The sequence below is a fragment of the Barbus barbus genome, assembly GCF_936440315.1.
Source record: "Barbus barbus genome assembly, chromosome: 23".
Classification (NCBI taxonomy): Eukaryota; Metazoa; Chordata; class Actinopteri; order Cypriniformes; family Cyprinidae; genus Barbus; species Barbus barbus.
Genome location: NC_136751.1, coordinates 22457081 through 22472733, shown reverse-complemented (window position 1 = coordinate 22472733; position 15653 = coordinate 22457081). Strand labels below are relative to the sequence as shown.

The following is a 15653-nucleotide window of genomic DNA, read 5'->3' as shown; positions in this document are numbered from 1 at the left end:
CTTTACGTGATAGTCACATGCTGAATTTAGCCAATCAATGACACTGCAATTAACAACGTTAACCCAGGATTAACACACAATCTCATCTTGAACTGTATCAATTTATAGGGATGGTGAAGTACTATTGAGGATTTTGTCAGAATTTTGCGAGTGTAGTCACAACTTTGACTGATCTGTTGAACCCAAAGAGGCCTTTAAATGGTCAGAAAGTCTGCCCTCGAAAATGATTATATGTACAATGAATGTCTTTCACGAGGTAGCCAAATGGGACTTTACATGACAATGTGTGTTTTACTGACATCTTTCTGTGGCTGGAAAACCACATTTATAGTTTGTATTTTGTGATGAAACTGACAGAATTTGAAAGCTGATACTTTTATTTCTGATTAAAAGCAACAAAGCACAAAACTTACTGCGAATATTGAATGGAAGGCATGCTACAAAGCTAATTAATTTAATTAGACATGAAATATTTCCAAACATATACTGTCCTTCCAAACAAGATGTGGAATGATAGGCTACATTTCTTTTAATAATCCCAGATCATATGTAATATTTTACTGCATAATTACAAGCTGTACATGAATGTTTTTTTACTAGTTCAATTACTGTCGACAGAGTGTTATAGTCAACACCGAGCTCCGCAAATGATATCGCTTATCCTGCCCGAAAAGACCATCAACATTATAGTTCACGTCTGCAATAATAATTAACTAACAGATATTAATCCTAAAAACTAATAATTTGCGAGCAAATCATGAGTTCCCTCTCAAGGGAACTTCGAACTGAGTCCTCTAGGGGTTGCTTTGGGGAACGCCGTCAGCACGACCCGTGTCTGAAGCATACATACAAAAACACAATATGGTGGCCGGTGACAGCCTAAGATAATCACTCGCGGCGCAACCACAATATAAAGGGGCGCCGGGAAAATACGTCATCCTCTTCTTCGTCTTCAGTGACCGTTTTGTTTGAAGCGTGCATTCTACGGGTAAGAACAAATTTTTTACTCTTATCATGGTGAGCACTAGCAAGGTGTTTAAGAGGTGTGTGGATCTGTGTCCTCGTTATTTGACACCTGATGACACACATGATCTTTGCGTCTTATGTTTGGGCGAGGAGCACGCACGAGATGTCTTTGAGGGGGCAATCTGCGTTCATTGTGAGCATTTTTCAATGAAAAAGCTCCGCTCTTGTTTGTCTCTCTTTTCGAAGAAGGAGGGGCAGCCGTCTACTTCCCGTGGTTCGGGGCCTGCCACTGCCGAGGCACGGAGGAAAATGAGCTCGTGGGGCTCGCAGGTGGATCTGGCCGATGAGTTAGACGGGGCTTTCCTTCTCACGCTTTTCGGGTGCGAACGAGGGCAAGCTGCTGGTGATGCGTTCTCTCTGACATCATCTGATCCAGCAGCTAGTGCTCTGCTGGGTTCTGCCCAGGAAGAGCAGGAGATGTCTGAGGATGAAAAAGTTGAGACTGAGCCATCTCAATCCTCCTGCCGTGCGTATGAGTTGTTAGAGGTTATGTAATGCACCACGGCGAGGCTTGACTTGCCGTGGAAGATGGTGGCGCCGCGGGGTCGCCTCGATGAGCGTTATCTCTCTGCCATAGCCACCCAGCTCAAGTGAGCCTTCCATTTCTTCCTGATCTCCAAACGGAGGTTGAGAAGGAATGGAAAAAGCCATTTTCCTCTCGCATTCATAGATTCCAGCATACTAGTTACTAGCTAACATTGAGGTCTATGGTGGCCATGGTGGTAACGGAGAGACATCTGTGGGCAAACCTGGCAGATATTGGGAAGAAAGAGAAGTGCTTTCTTCTCGATGCTCCAGTCTCGCCTTCCGAGCTTTTCGGTACCTCCGTCGAGTCGGTGGTTGAAAAGTTTAGGGAGGCGAAGGCTTCAAAACCTTCATTCCAAGAAGGTCCAGGTCTGAGCCCGAACAACGCAGGGGTCCTGGCCCATCTCGGCCTGGGGATCAGAGATGGGCACAGAAGGCTAGTGTCGCGGCTCGTGCCCCTCCCCCGCCTGTGGGTAGGGCTAGAGGAAGGCGTGGGTCGAAGAGAGGTAGGCAAGACCTGAGGGAGGTGATCCAGACGAGGCGTTCTCAATGCTCTCATCCGGACCAGAGTAAGACTTGAACATCTACTCCCTTCCCTCGGGGGGCCTGTCATCTGCCCTCATCTTCCCCTCTCTAATTCCCCTGCTACCACCATTAACTCCACTTGACCGAGGTTAGGTGGGAACCTCCTGCTCTTGACATAGCAGTTTCTCATGCTGGACCTATGATGTTTTGGTCAGGTTCTATGCTTCATAGATTCTACCTTACTGATGATTCAGACCTGAGGCCTCTTTGGACTTTGCCTCCAGAACTGAGCTCATGCATGGGAACCATGGTGGGTGAGTACGATCCACTTCTAAAATATCTGCTTGCTGGTGGTTGTGTTTCCTCTGCTAGCATTCTTTGCAGTGTTTCTGGGACGTGTCTTTTGTGTTTTTTTTTTTTTTTTACCTGTTAGGTTAGGTCCTCAGACGGCCACCTCTTGTTATCGACTCAGTGCAGTGATGACCTCACTCGTCAATACTAGATCCAGGCTAGGATGATAGCCCTGTTCCAGGCCTCATACCTTCTGGATCATGTGGCCAAGTCATAGATTTATTTGGGAGCATACTTGGTCATCAGGTCAGCACTGCAATTCCAGGACCTGTGGGTCTTTTTACTTTCAGTTATCTAACGACTGGGATGCCTGCCACTGTGTCCCGCCCCAAGGGGCTTCCTGTTGTTAAGGTTACCCACTCAATCGAACATCAAACGCCCAAAACACTCAATTCACACCGCGTCATTCGCGGAAATCGCATCGCAGGATGTCTATTTGCGTCTTTGCATTGACTATATATTGTTATAATCAAAACATACATAATGAAGGTCAAAGACACATTGTGCACACTCATCTAACCAAAGAGATGTGAACAGACTTTAACTCATTCCTGCAACAGATTCTGTTCAACAAGTGAAACAAATAAATCACACCTGATATTTATGTGTTATTTAAGTGTTTCTGCTACTTTCCATGGATTCAAGAATAAAAAAACATAATCAGTAGTCAAGGATCTTGTTTTACCATAGAATATCAGTGTAGTTGAACATCTGATGTTGGTGCAGTACTCTCAGAGGAAACAGTTGGAAGAGACTGAAAGTCAGCAGGATTCATCATCTGTGGTGCAGGTATCTGATTCAATAAAATACAAACAACCAAAAAGAAAAAACATTTGTGAGCATGTTTATATCAGGAGCATCTGTGTGTATATATATATATTTATATGATCACCAGACCTATAGTGGTCATATGACTTGTTACGTGCTTGATGTTAAAAAGGGATGATACTGTAACATTTAAGTGAGACAACTGTTACTGGGTGTGGTGCAGATCAAAGGTGATACAGAGTAATGGTATTTCTATTTGAAAGTCTTTACTGATCGACAAATGTTTACAAAAACAAGAAAATATGAAATACAACACAAAAACAAAAGAAACAGGAGTGTCATCCAAATTAAAGAAATAAACAAGACAAAACAATCCTTATACTAACCCCTAAACTAACTAACAAAAATAAATATGAAAATAAAACCGAAATCTTCAGCGTATACGACGCCCAAACTAAACTCCTATAATCTACAAACAAAAATACAAGGGTGGCGTAACACTCTCAAATCTAATCTAACAGAGTACAAACTAACCTGATCAGAAAACAAAATAATATTATAACAACGATTGACCAAGTATTCGAATAATCACAAAGATGATTAACTAATTTGTATTTGATTAACTAACTCGATGCGCCAAATTACATTCTTAACTTTGAACTTGACATAGTAAGACTGAACTCCAGTACAGACATCAGCGTTATCTTCTACGAAGAATTTGATACAAGTCAATAGCCAAAGACAAATCTATAAATAGATCAAATCACACAACACGATTGTGATGTGACGTTCTGCGCTGAGGCTTCGAAGCTTGTCAGCATGGAACCAGCCAAGAAAAAAGGCCGTTCGGAAGTCTGGCAGTATTTTCAACTTGTATCAACAAATAAAGTAAGCTAATAATAATAATAACAATAATAATAATAATAATAATTATTATTAGTAAGATTGGTATTTTAAAATAATAAATTATAATAATGAACTATAATATGAATAAATATTTACATGTGTATTTTATGCTTATTCAATGTATAATAAAATATGTTAAATAATAGGCCTACATAATGTAGGAAAATAATTTCAATATATTAATACATGTGACCTCCTTCTGTAGGTTGAGTGCCTAATTTGCTCTCAACAGCTTCCTTATAATAACAACACATCCTCCATGTTGAGACATTTTAGAGCTAAACATGCACTTTCACTAACCAGTTCACAAGCATTTCACAATTCCACGATAATGTCCTTTTCTTTTGATTATATATGCCTACATGAGCCTTGCCTATGAATCCATAGGTTTAGGAATAAGTATAAAGCTTATGTGAATAAGGCTGCATGTGTTGATCAAAGCACATTCATAAAAAAAATGTTTCTGGACAAGTTAATTTATCCCATTTATTAATTCTTTCATGAATTCATTAATAAGCTATTGTGTACTGCACCCATGCAGAAAAACTTTATTTTAGAATAATTTTAATGTATTGCTTTTGGGGTTTTCAGAGCAGAAAGTGATTTATTACATGAAACAATCAACAATATACATAAAATAATGATTATCATTATAATAATGGGCCATCTGGGACATGCATCACCTTCATCTTTTGACCACAAGATGACGTTAGTGTGTGCAGTGTTGGAAAGCTACGAGTAATGACCCTTTTTAAGATACACTTGAGGGGAAGGCCTTGGTGCACGGAAAAGCTTAATTTCACCATCACTACAACATGAAGCATGACTTCATAAGACAAGATACATTAAGCATCGGGAGACAACTGTCGTCGAACGCAAACTGCTGCCCGTTGGAGCACAAGGTACGCTGGCGTGGCGCACACCACACAATCAACTGGAGTCCTCAAATACAGCTGGCACATCAGCTGATGGGCGGAGCATCATGACGTCAGAATGATGATTGGCAGTCGAGTCAGCCAATAAACATCGACCTAGAAGCGGAGCACAAGGTAACAAGAAAAGACGGGAGGTACGATCTGAGTTACAAAGCTCAAAGTCTCCCACAAAAGGATGTATTCTATCTAAAAGAGAAGGTTTATACAGACCGGGTTAAAACGCCTCAAATGCCTAAAACACGCCCCCACATGTCTACGCCACAATGTGGAAATATTTGCATAATTCTGCCCAAATGTGACCCTGAACCACAAAACCAGTCATAAGGGTAATTTTTTTTTTTCGAAATTGGGGGTAAGGGTGAGGTTTTTTTTTGAATAAATAAATATATAAATATATTTTTGATATATTTATAGTAGAACATTTACTAAATATCTTCATGTAACATGATCTTTACTTAGTGTCCTAATGATTTTTGGCATAAAAGAAAAATAATTTTGATACATACAATGTGTTTTTGGCTATTGCTACAAATATACCCCAGCGACTTAAGACTGGTTTTGTGGTCCAGGGTCACAAATGTGCACATAAAGAAAGAAGGCGTGGTTTCAGTAACCGCAGTAGTATTGATGCAGCAATGTCAGGGAGATGCTGTGTGTTTCTGTGTGAACGCAAAAGCACTTTATTTGACCTTGGGAAAAAGTAGATGCGATTAGGAATCATTGCTAACAGAACAGCACAACCCAAATGTTTGAATTTGTGCAACGCATTTTATGGACGACAGTTTTGTGAAACATTTTTTTGAGTACAAGGCTGGCTGTGAGCAAAGGCTTTTTTAAAAAAATAAATAAAAAAGGGTCAATTCCAACTTTGCTATGACAGTCTGGTGCTTCTGAATCAGTGACTGTAAGTATGTTTTGTTATTAGTTGAAGTATTTGCTATTGACTGTTTAAATGTGGAGTATTGCGCAATGTAGAGTAACGCATCATGTGTGTGTGTGTGTGTGTGTGTGTGAGAGAGAGAGAGAGAGAGACAGGGTCACATCACAGTGGAGTCAACTGTCTTAACCGTGGCTTGTGTACTGCAAATACATACGCGCATCATCTCCGTGTCTGTTGCGCGACTCTGTTCCCCTCTTGGGCTTGAACTGATGGTAAAACTAAGGACATTATTAACTGTCTTTATATTTACTTTGAAAGCTGAAGCTCGGGATTATGGTAAGCAGCGTTACATTTCCAACGCGCGATTGTGGTGTTCGGCCAATTATAATGCACTGGCAGCAAAGTGTCAGGTGGCCAATCAGAGCCAACTGTGCTTGTCGGAAGGAGGGGCTTTGTTGAAAACAACGTGTTCGAAAGAGGTGGGGCATAGAGGAACTACAATAATGTACAGTATTTGAAAAATAATGTGTTTTTGAACATTAAAGCATGCCAACATATGTTACACCAAATGCACAAAGTAACGATCTTTAAAATAGCATCATATGATCTCTTTAACATGCCCAACGTTGTATAACAAAATACTGTTTATATTAAAGGCAATAAAGATTGTGAATGTGTAAATATGTAGGCTATGCTATATATTATGTGCAAAAAAGAGGATAAAATCACATGATATTATAAGCATTATAACTATAAAATCTAGAAACGAAATCAATGCATTTTAAATCAGAAGTTAAATTCAACAGGGCTGCCAACATCTGAGTTCAACAGCATTATAAAAGGCAGTTACTGAAAATGAAACGATAAAATATTTTTTTGTGTGTGTGTGTGCGTAGTGAAAATGATACTGTGTGATTTTGTGTATTGTACTACCACAATTGAACATGCTGAAATCTTTGAAAAACAAAACTTTTATTAAAATTCTGAATGAATTTGGCCTATATGTAGTTCAGACAGTGCGCAAAAGCTGTCAATTACTTCATTTCATCACGATATCAACAAGTTCTGTTAAAGGGGTCATCGGATGCAAAATTCACTTTACATGTTTTTTTTTTACATAAATGTGTGTTGGAAGTGTGTGTACACATCCACCCTATAATGATAAAAATCCACCCAGTCTTGTTTTTTTAAATCCCTATTTTAAAATCCCCTTTCTCAAATCAGTGTGTTCTGAGATTCCCATCAGAATGACATAGTTCTGCACAAGCCGCTCCCACGATAGTTGATTGACAAGACCATCTTACCTTAGACCCGCCCTGAGTGAGCTGTGAGCTGTCCGCCATAGTGTTGACTCCGGTGCAGGGGAAGACAAGAATGTCGCCGATTAAGCAATTGAGGCGTTTTGTTTTTTAATGTAATAATGAACATAGTAGTCGTCATTTACTCCCATCATCTGAGCCGCTGAAGAAGCAGAGGATTAATGTTACTTTCATTTTTGAAGGGAATGCACCGATCCCAGAATCCAATCTGCCTAAATGCATTTAAGCGAATCATTCGTGATCCAGCTTCATCTACAGAAGAAGTGAGTATAATGTTTTTTTTGCAAACCACCTTTCCTAATATGTGCTTGTTAGCTTAACCCTGCGGAAGAGAAGGGCGGGGTGAGCAGAGCTCATTAGCATTTAAAGTAACATGTACTAGAATAGCGTGCTGAAAATAGAGCTGATTTTGACAGGGTAAAAGGGTGTTTTTTACACTACCATTGAGAAATTTTAACCAAAGCAGCTATGTTATAGACCAGGGGTCTACAAACCTTTTTTACACCATGGACTGGTTACGGTTTACCGGCATAACTAGTGTGCAAAGTTTACACGTTGTTTATGTGATATCCATTGGCTCGCCTTTATGGTTTAAAACCCTCATGCATATGTATCTTAAACGCAGGGATAGCCTACATGAAAGGCAAAATCAAATTGGTATGCCACGCTCTCTGAAACACATCTCTATGCTTGTGTGCACTTCGGGTGTGAGTGAGTGAGTTTTTAAAAAAAAAAATTGAAATTTTTTCTTATTCTTGTGGTTTTAAATAGCTTGAATGTGTAAATTGGCAAATTAATCTGTGAATCACATGCCGAATGGTAGGGTCTGGACCAGGTCCGTATATCACGGATCAACTGCGATCCGTTTAAGCCATAACAGCCTATAAGACAGATCAGAGCAATCTTTTATTTACTAATTTAACATGAAATCGTCAAATTGCTACTCCATATCAATCGCATACAACAAAAATACAGAATAATTAGAACAATCATTTACGCACAATAAATAACAGAGTATCATATCTATACACATTTTAATCAATTCATTTATTTTTACATTTTATATTTTAATCACAATCAATGAAGCTCTCTACACTACACGATGAATGTCTTACTTAAATTGTGCATACATTTCATAACAATGAGAGGATTTGGGAGCGTGATTCTGATTCGGATTACAATGAGAAGATTCGCAAGCATACAGAAAAAAAAAGGGTTACGGAATCAAATAAATCACAAGATACAGGTCCTTCTCAAAAAATTAGCATATTGTGATAAAGTTCATTATTTTCTGTAATGTACTGATAAACATTAGACTTTCATATATTTTAGATTCATTACAACACAACTGAAGTAGTTCAAGCCTTTTATTGTTTTAATATTGATGATTTTGGCATACAGCTCATGAAAACCCAAAATTCCTATCTCAAAAAATTAGCATATCATGAAAAGGTTCTCTAAACGAGCTATTAACCTAATCATCTGAATCAACTAATTAACTCTAAACACCTGCAAAAGATTCCTGAGGCTTTTAAAAACTCCCAGCCTGGTTCATTACTCAAAACCGCAATCATGGGTAAGACTGCCGACCTGACTGCTGTCCAGAAGGCCATCATTGACACCCTCAAGCAAGAGGGTAAGACACAGAAAGAAATTTCTGAACGAATAGGCTGTTCCCAGAGTGCTGTATCAAGGCACCTCAGTGGGAAGTCTGTGGGAAGGAAAAAGTGTGGCAGAAAACGCAGCACAACGAGAAGAGGTGACCGGACCCTGAGGAAGATTGTGGAGAAGGACCGATTCCAGACCTTGGGGGACCTGCGGAAGCAGTGGACTGAGTCTGGAGTAGAAACATCCAGAGCCACCGTGTACAGGCGTGTGCAGGAAATGGGCTACAGGTGCCGCATTCGCCAGGTCAAGCCACTTTTGAACCAGAAACAGCGGCAGAAGCGCCTGACCTGGGCTACAGAGAAGCAGCACTGGACTGTTGCTCAGTGGTCCAAAGTACTTTTTTCGGATGAAAGCAAATTTTGCAGGTCATTCGGAAATCAAGGTGCCAGAATCTGGAGGAAGACTGGGGAGAGGGAAATGCCAAAATGCCTGAAGTCCAGTGTCAAGTACCCAGTCAGTGATGGTCTGGGGTGCCATGTCAGCTGCTGGTGTTGGTCCACTGTGTTTTATCAAGGGCAGGGTCAATGCAGCTAGCTATCAGGAGATTTTGGAGCACTTCATGCTTCCATCTGCTGAAAAGCTTTATGGAGATGAAGATTTCATTTTTCAGCACGACCTGGCACCTGCTCACAGTGCCAAAACCACTGGTAAATGGTTTACTGACCATGGTATTACTGTGCTCAATTGGCCTGCCAACTCTCCTGACCTGAACCCCATAGAGAATCTGTGGGATATTGTGAAGAGAAAGTTGAGAGACGCAAGACCCAACACTCTGGATGAGCTTAAGGCCGCTATCGAAGCATCCTGGGCCTCCATAACACCTCAGCAGTGCCACAGGCTGATTGCCTCCATGCCACGCCGCATTGAAGCAGTCATTTCTGCAAAAGGATTCCCGACCAAGTATTGAGTGCATAACTGAACATAATTATTTGAAGGTTGACTTTTTTGGTATTAAAAACACTTTTCTTTTATTGGTCGGATGAAATATGCTAATTTTTTGAGATATTAAAACAATAAAAGGCTTGAACTACTTCAGTTGTGTTGTAATGAATCTAAAATATATGAAAGTCTAATGTTTATCAGTACATTACAGAAAATAATGAACTTTATCACAATATGCAAATTTTTTGAGAAGGACCTGTATGTCTGTGATCAGCTACACTGCTCAATGCTACAAATCACATAAATTGAAACTTCTCACGCTCTCCAGAGTGCAAACACTAATACGCACTGGAGAGGTTGCCAAATCTGTTTCCTCAATTATTACAGTTTAAAGTAAGGATGTTCTTGCTTTCATTTGAGGGCGTTTTTTAATGCATAAAAAATGGACATGTGGCATGAGAGCATGAGAACAGTGTCAGTTGTGTGAGTCTCATGCTGAGCCCTGATTTAATTCACTAAACTAAAATGAATATGAATAAAAACAAAAGCACAAAACTGCATTAGCCTATATTTTGATTACCCCATTACAACAGTCACTTTACAGCAGGGTTCCTCAAATCTTTCCCTGGAGGGCCAATCTGCTGCAGAGTTTAGCTCCAACCCTGATCAAACTCACCTACCTGTGATTTTCTAATGATCTTGAAGACTCTAATTAGTATGCTCAGGTGTGTTTGATTAGGGTTAGCGGTAAACTCTGCAGGAGTGGGCCAGATTTGAGGATGCCTGCTTTACAGGTACTGCTATCATAAAAATACACTTACTTGCAGGTTTGAATTTCTACATATGGCAAATTTGTTATTCAACAATAAATATTTTAGCAAAATGTATATTTTAGTCAGAATTGTTGTGCTCCATATGTTTGTTAACTGAAGTTTATGACGTTCTCGCATGGAGACTCGCATGAAGAAGGCTTATCCTTTCCTGACAGCAAAACAGAAATATTTAAATGACTTTCTAACATTTACAGTTGGAGAATATACCCCTGAAATGCTAGCACAACACTATCTGTCAGCACAGTGCCCTCCACAAATATTGGCACCTTTGGTAAATATGAGCAAAGGCCCTGTGAAAATAAATCTGCATCATTTATCTTTTTGATCTTTCATAAAAAAAAAAAAAAAAATTCAAAGCCCTTAATATAAAGCTTGTCTCATGTTTAGGACCAATTGTGGTTTAACTACATTAACCATGTTTTTTTTAATTATTTGTAGTAAAATCATGGTTAATTTTTATAAGGGTATTGCTTCATTATAGATCCATAAAAAAAGTAAAAACTAAAAAAAGATACACCAACTCGATATACCACCCAACCCTACCGGACAGTTGAAAACAATAATATAAAATGTCCTTTGAAAAACAGAAGCGATTAGTAAGAAGGAGGGAGGCAGCACATGAGTGTTTTGCTTAATACTTTGTTTGTAGATTTGTTGTTGCCGCTAGGAAGGAATAATTCTTTATCTACCTATTTCTACTTTGTTTGAAATGGTCTGTATTTTTGATTGCACTTACTTATAATAATAGCCGTCGGCTAAGAAGGAGTCCGTGTCATTTGCATTACTCCCTTCTTGCACTTAAGTGCGAAGACTGCGAACTGTAGTTTCGATTTGTGCAATTGCCCTGCTATAGGCTGTTGGGCAAGGGTAGGATTTTCATTTTAGGGGGGCTCAGCCTCCAGTGAGGATATAATAATAATAATAATAATAAATAAATAAAAACAATTTTAAAATTGACTAATATGGGGGGTATAGGCTACTAAACTTACTGTAGTATTGATAGGTATAATATTTGAGTACCAAATAAGTTAGTCATAAAAAAAAAATAAAAAAAATTGACTAATATGGGTGGTATAGGCTACTAAACTTACTGCAGTATTGATAGGTATAATATTTCAGTACCAAATAAGTTAAAGTCTTCCTGATCTCTCACACACACACACACACACACACACACACACACACACACACACCTGTTTACTGTACAAACACAACATTTTAATGTTTGCATATCCAGTACAAACCTCTTTCAAGTATGTAAACCTCTTTGCCACATGCATTGTAATATGTTTTATATTGAAAGTTAAATTTTCAAATGAAAATGGCAACATGATTGTCTTATAAAGTAGCTTATGCGATCATATGTGTTAAAGTCCCCCTGTAGTGAAAATCAAGTTTTATAAGTTGTTTATTCTTCTAATGTTTTTAATTTGCTTTTAGACAAACCATGTGCCAATCCATTAATCAACACCATTGCTGAGGATTTTCTCCTTAAAACTGTAGTTTCCTAATGGAAGACCCAGAAACGCCATTTGAAACAGCCCTCGGTTTGCTGTGTCACAAAACTCAGTAACCAATCACGTCAAGGGATAGATTCCTAGCATATCCCTCTCTCCATTTACACAAACGCGGCGTGCATAGAGATCATAGCATTGAATGCAAAATATGCCAATAGGGTTACCAGCACAAAACCAAAAATAAAATAGAGCAAAAAACCATAGAATCCGTGGTTTAACGTGAATTTAGAACCGCTAACTTGAATAATAACCCGCGGCAACAGTGTAAAAGTAGCCCGGAGTCAGACCCACCTCTCCCGCATTGGCGTCCGCACTTCACTCGCATATGCTCGCGGGAGCGAATTAAAAGGTTACTCTACCCCAAAATGAAAATTTTGTCATTAATCACTTACCCCCATATTGTTCCAAACCCGTAAAAGCTTTGTTCGTCTTTGGAACACAAGATATTTTTTGATGACAACCAGGAGGCTTGCAACTGTCCCATTGACTGCCAAGTAATTACCACTGTCAATCACAGAAAAGTATGCAGACATTGTCAGAATAGTCCATCTCCCATCAGTGGTTCAACCGTATCGTTATGAAGCTATGAGAATATTTTTTGTACTCAAAAAACCCCCCCAAAAAAACAACTTTATTCAACCATTCGTCTCCTCTGCGTTAGCATAGCGCCATTTTGGAGAATATCCGCTGGACGCAAACTGCATAGGCTGTTCTGTCTTAGCCTCACCTCACGTAGCTTCATAACGTTACTGTTGAACCACTGATGGCAGATGGACTATTCTGACGATGCTTTTTATACTTTTATGTGCCTTAATTGTTTGGCAGTCAATGGGACAGTCACTCAATGGGACCCGGTTTTCATACAAAATATCTTAAATTGTGTTCGGAAGACGAACAAAGCTTTTACGTGTTTGGAACGACATGGGGGTAAGTGATAAATTACCAAATTTTCTTTTTGGGGTGGAGTAACCCTTTAAGAATCACAAACTTGTCTTCAAGGCATGTTGAGGAAACAACATCGTCAAGTAAGTAACTTTAACGACTTATAAGAGCGCAATAAGCCGACTCACTCTCTAGCTTAGGACTTCAAAGTTCTTTTGTACTCAACACAAAATGTCAGTGAATAAAAGTCTTGAATCCAAAGTTCTTCGTTTGACTGTTTAATTATAAATCTTAAAACATAAAAAACTTAGGATATTTACTTTTCTTACAAATTAACTGCAGTTTTGCATAGGTCAAAAGACTGTTTTGCTCAAAAGTCTAGTGGCTTCTGACTGATTCGCAGGGTTCTATTTCTTTCATACTAAATCTAACAGCCAATCAAATTACGTTATGCTACATCACTGGCTAACTGTTTACATTCCAATTTCTACGTTTCATTTGCAACACAGGTTTTTTCTCAGATTTTACTAAATAAACTCAAAATATTACTACTTCCATAGAAATGGCTTCAACACGACTGTTACAGTATCCACTATAATTGTCTGCTAGTAAAAACATAGTTTTATCAGTCATTATCCATGGATCAGGAGCCCTGGCTAGTGTGACTGAGTGGAGGTGGGACTAATTTGCATATTCTTAGATCCATGTATAGTAAAAGAGGCAAGGGTGTAGAATTACATTCAAGCTATTTTAAGGCATAAAAAAGAAAGAAAAAAAAACATTTAAATATGTAATTTTGATTATCAAAGATTAGTTTTAAGGGATAAAATTTCTGAGTACAGGGGGACTTTAAGGGCTTCATTTTCACTGGAGGAAACAGCTGTGGTGTAATGAGGGGTGAACACAGCAAAAACATAGGCTACAGTAACTTAGATGGGGAACTAATTGCTCCCCCACACTGATAACAATTATTTTGTGGTGCAGTAAATACTACAGAAAAACAAATGTAATTTCTACATTAAATAATTAAGTTCAGGCAAGAATAATAATAAAAAAAGAACAAAAGAAGAGTAAATTCAATATTAGTACTCAATTTAAGCTTGTAGAATTTAAAGTTTGAACTTATAAGTATATTTTACTTGGAATTGTTTATTATTTTTTACAAAGATTAAGTAAATATCAACGTCATGTTCCTTTTATTTCCATCATGCACTTGGGCATGAATAATTAATAAGTTTTTTTTGTTTTTTTTGCTGTTTTCAAGATGTATTTACACTGTTTTATGGTTGCTTTTGTTGTTAAGCTAAGTAACTTGCTGTTTTGTGATTGGAGTTTGTGATCTGGAGTAAATTTTTTACTTAAAATGAACCGGTCATACTCAAACACTATTTACTGATTGTCACCGTCATTGTGTATCATGTACCAAGTATTCAGGTCTCTGTGTTCATTCAGTTAATAACTATATTGAGTCAACATATTACCTTTAAAGAAATAAAGAGTTGTGTACTTGCTTACCTACGTGAGTGTAACTTAACCACATGCTTTATGGATTTTTATTTTTTTCAGTGCTATGTTGAAGTAAAGTTTGATTAAAGTTTACAAACTGTGACTGAGTGAAATGTACTTGAGTATTGCAGGGTAAACTTAAAATAATTAAGTAGAAATTACTCATCAAACTCTGCCTGGCCACGTTAAATTTACTTAATTTGCTTTGCTAATTTTACATAACTTAGTAAAGTAGATTTTACTTAATTCCGTAGTTAAATTTTACTTTATAAATATGCGTGCAAAAACTTGCAAAATAAAAATTAAGTAAATTTAACTTCTTGTTTTGTAATCTGGATTTATGACAAAGAACTGCACATATGCAAATGTAGATATTATGACAGATATTACACCTTGGCTTGTACTCTGTTTCTTGCCCTGCGGTTTGAAGAACGCGCTGAAAGAAGGGGAGGATTCGATTGAAGTCTGCCGTTGTTTTCATACGAAATTTAAAGGGGACTGAGGTGATTACAAATTCTTGTAGTTCATGGAGCTGATCGCAAAATTTTTAGGGGGGCTGAGTAGTCATTTTGAGTAGTCAAAAACGGCCTAGAAATGCCCATGCTGTTATTAGAAGGTGGCCACAGCGACTGTAGACTATTTAAACTGCTTGGTCACTGTTATAACTTGGGAGAAGCGATTAGAAGAGACGTTTTAAGCTATTACTTGCTGCTAGGAAGGAATAATTCGTATCTATTTCCACATTGTTTTTTCCTTATAGTCTGCATTTTTGATTTCACTTAATTATAATAATAGCAGTCGGCTAAGAAGGAGTCCGTGTCGTTTGCATTGCTCCCTTCCTGCACTTAAGTGTGAACTGTAGTTTCGATTTGAGCAATTGCCTTGCTATAGGCTGTTGAGTGTGCAAATTAGAAGGTGCCCACAGTGACTGTAGACTATTTAAACTGCTTGCTCGCTGTCATAACTTGGGAGAAGCGATTAGTCAGAAGAAGAGACACAGCTCGTGAGTGTTTTGCTTAATACTTTGTTTGTAGATCTGCTGTTTAAATGATTACTTGCTGCTAGGCTAAGCAGTCGGCTAAGAAGGAGTCCGTATCATTGGCATTGAACTGTAGTTTCGATTTGAGCAA

The 15653-nt window shown here is 38.4% G+C and overlaps 1 protein-coding gene across 1 annotated transcript in view; it reads left to right on the top strand.

The window, feature by feature from the left end:
- Nucleotides 1-15653, top strand: part of LOC306843033 (chitin synthase chs-1-like) — a gene marked incomplete at its 3' end in the record, with an annotated part of 45573 nt that overhangs the window by 26678 nt on the left and 3242 nt on the right. Inside the window, exon 19 of the mRNA XM_079374273.1 lies at nucleotides 1213-1346. Coding sequence (XP_079230399.1) covers nucleotides 1213-1346 — 134 coding nt within the window. The remainder of the gene's footprint in view (nucleotides 1-1212; nucleotides 1347-15653) is intronic.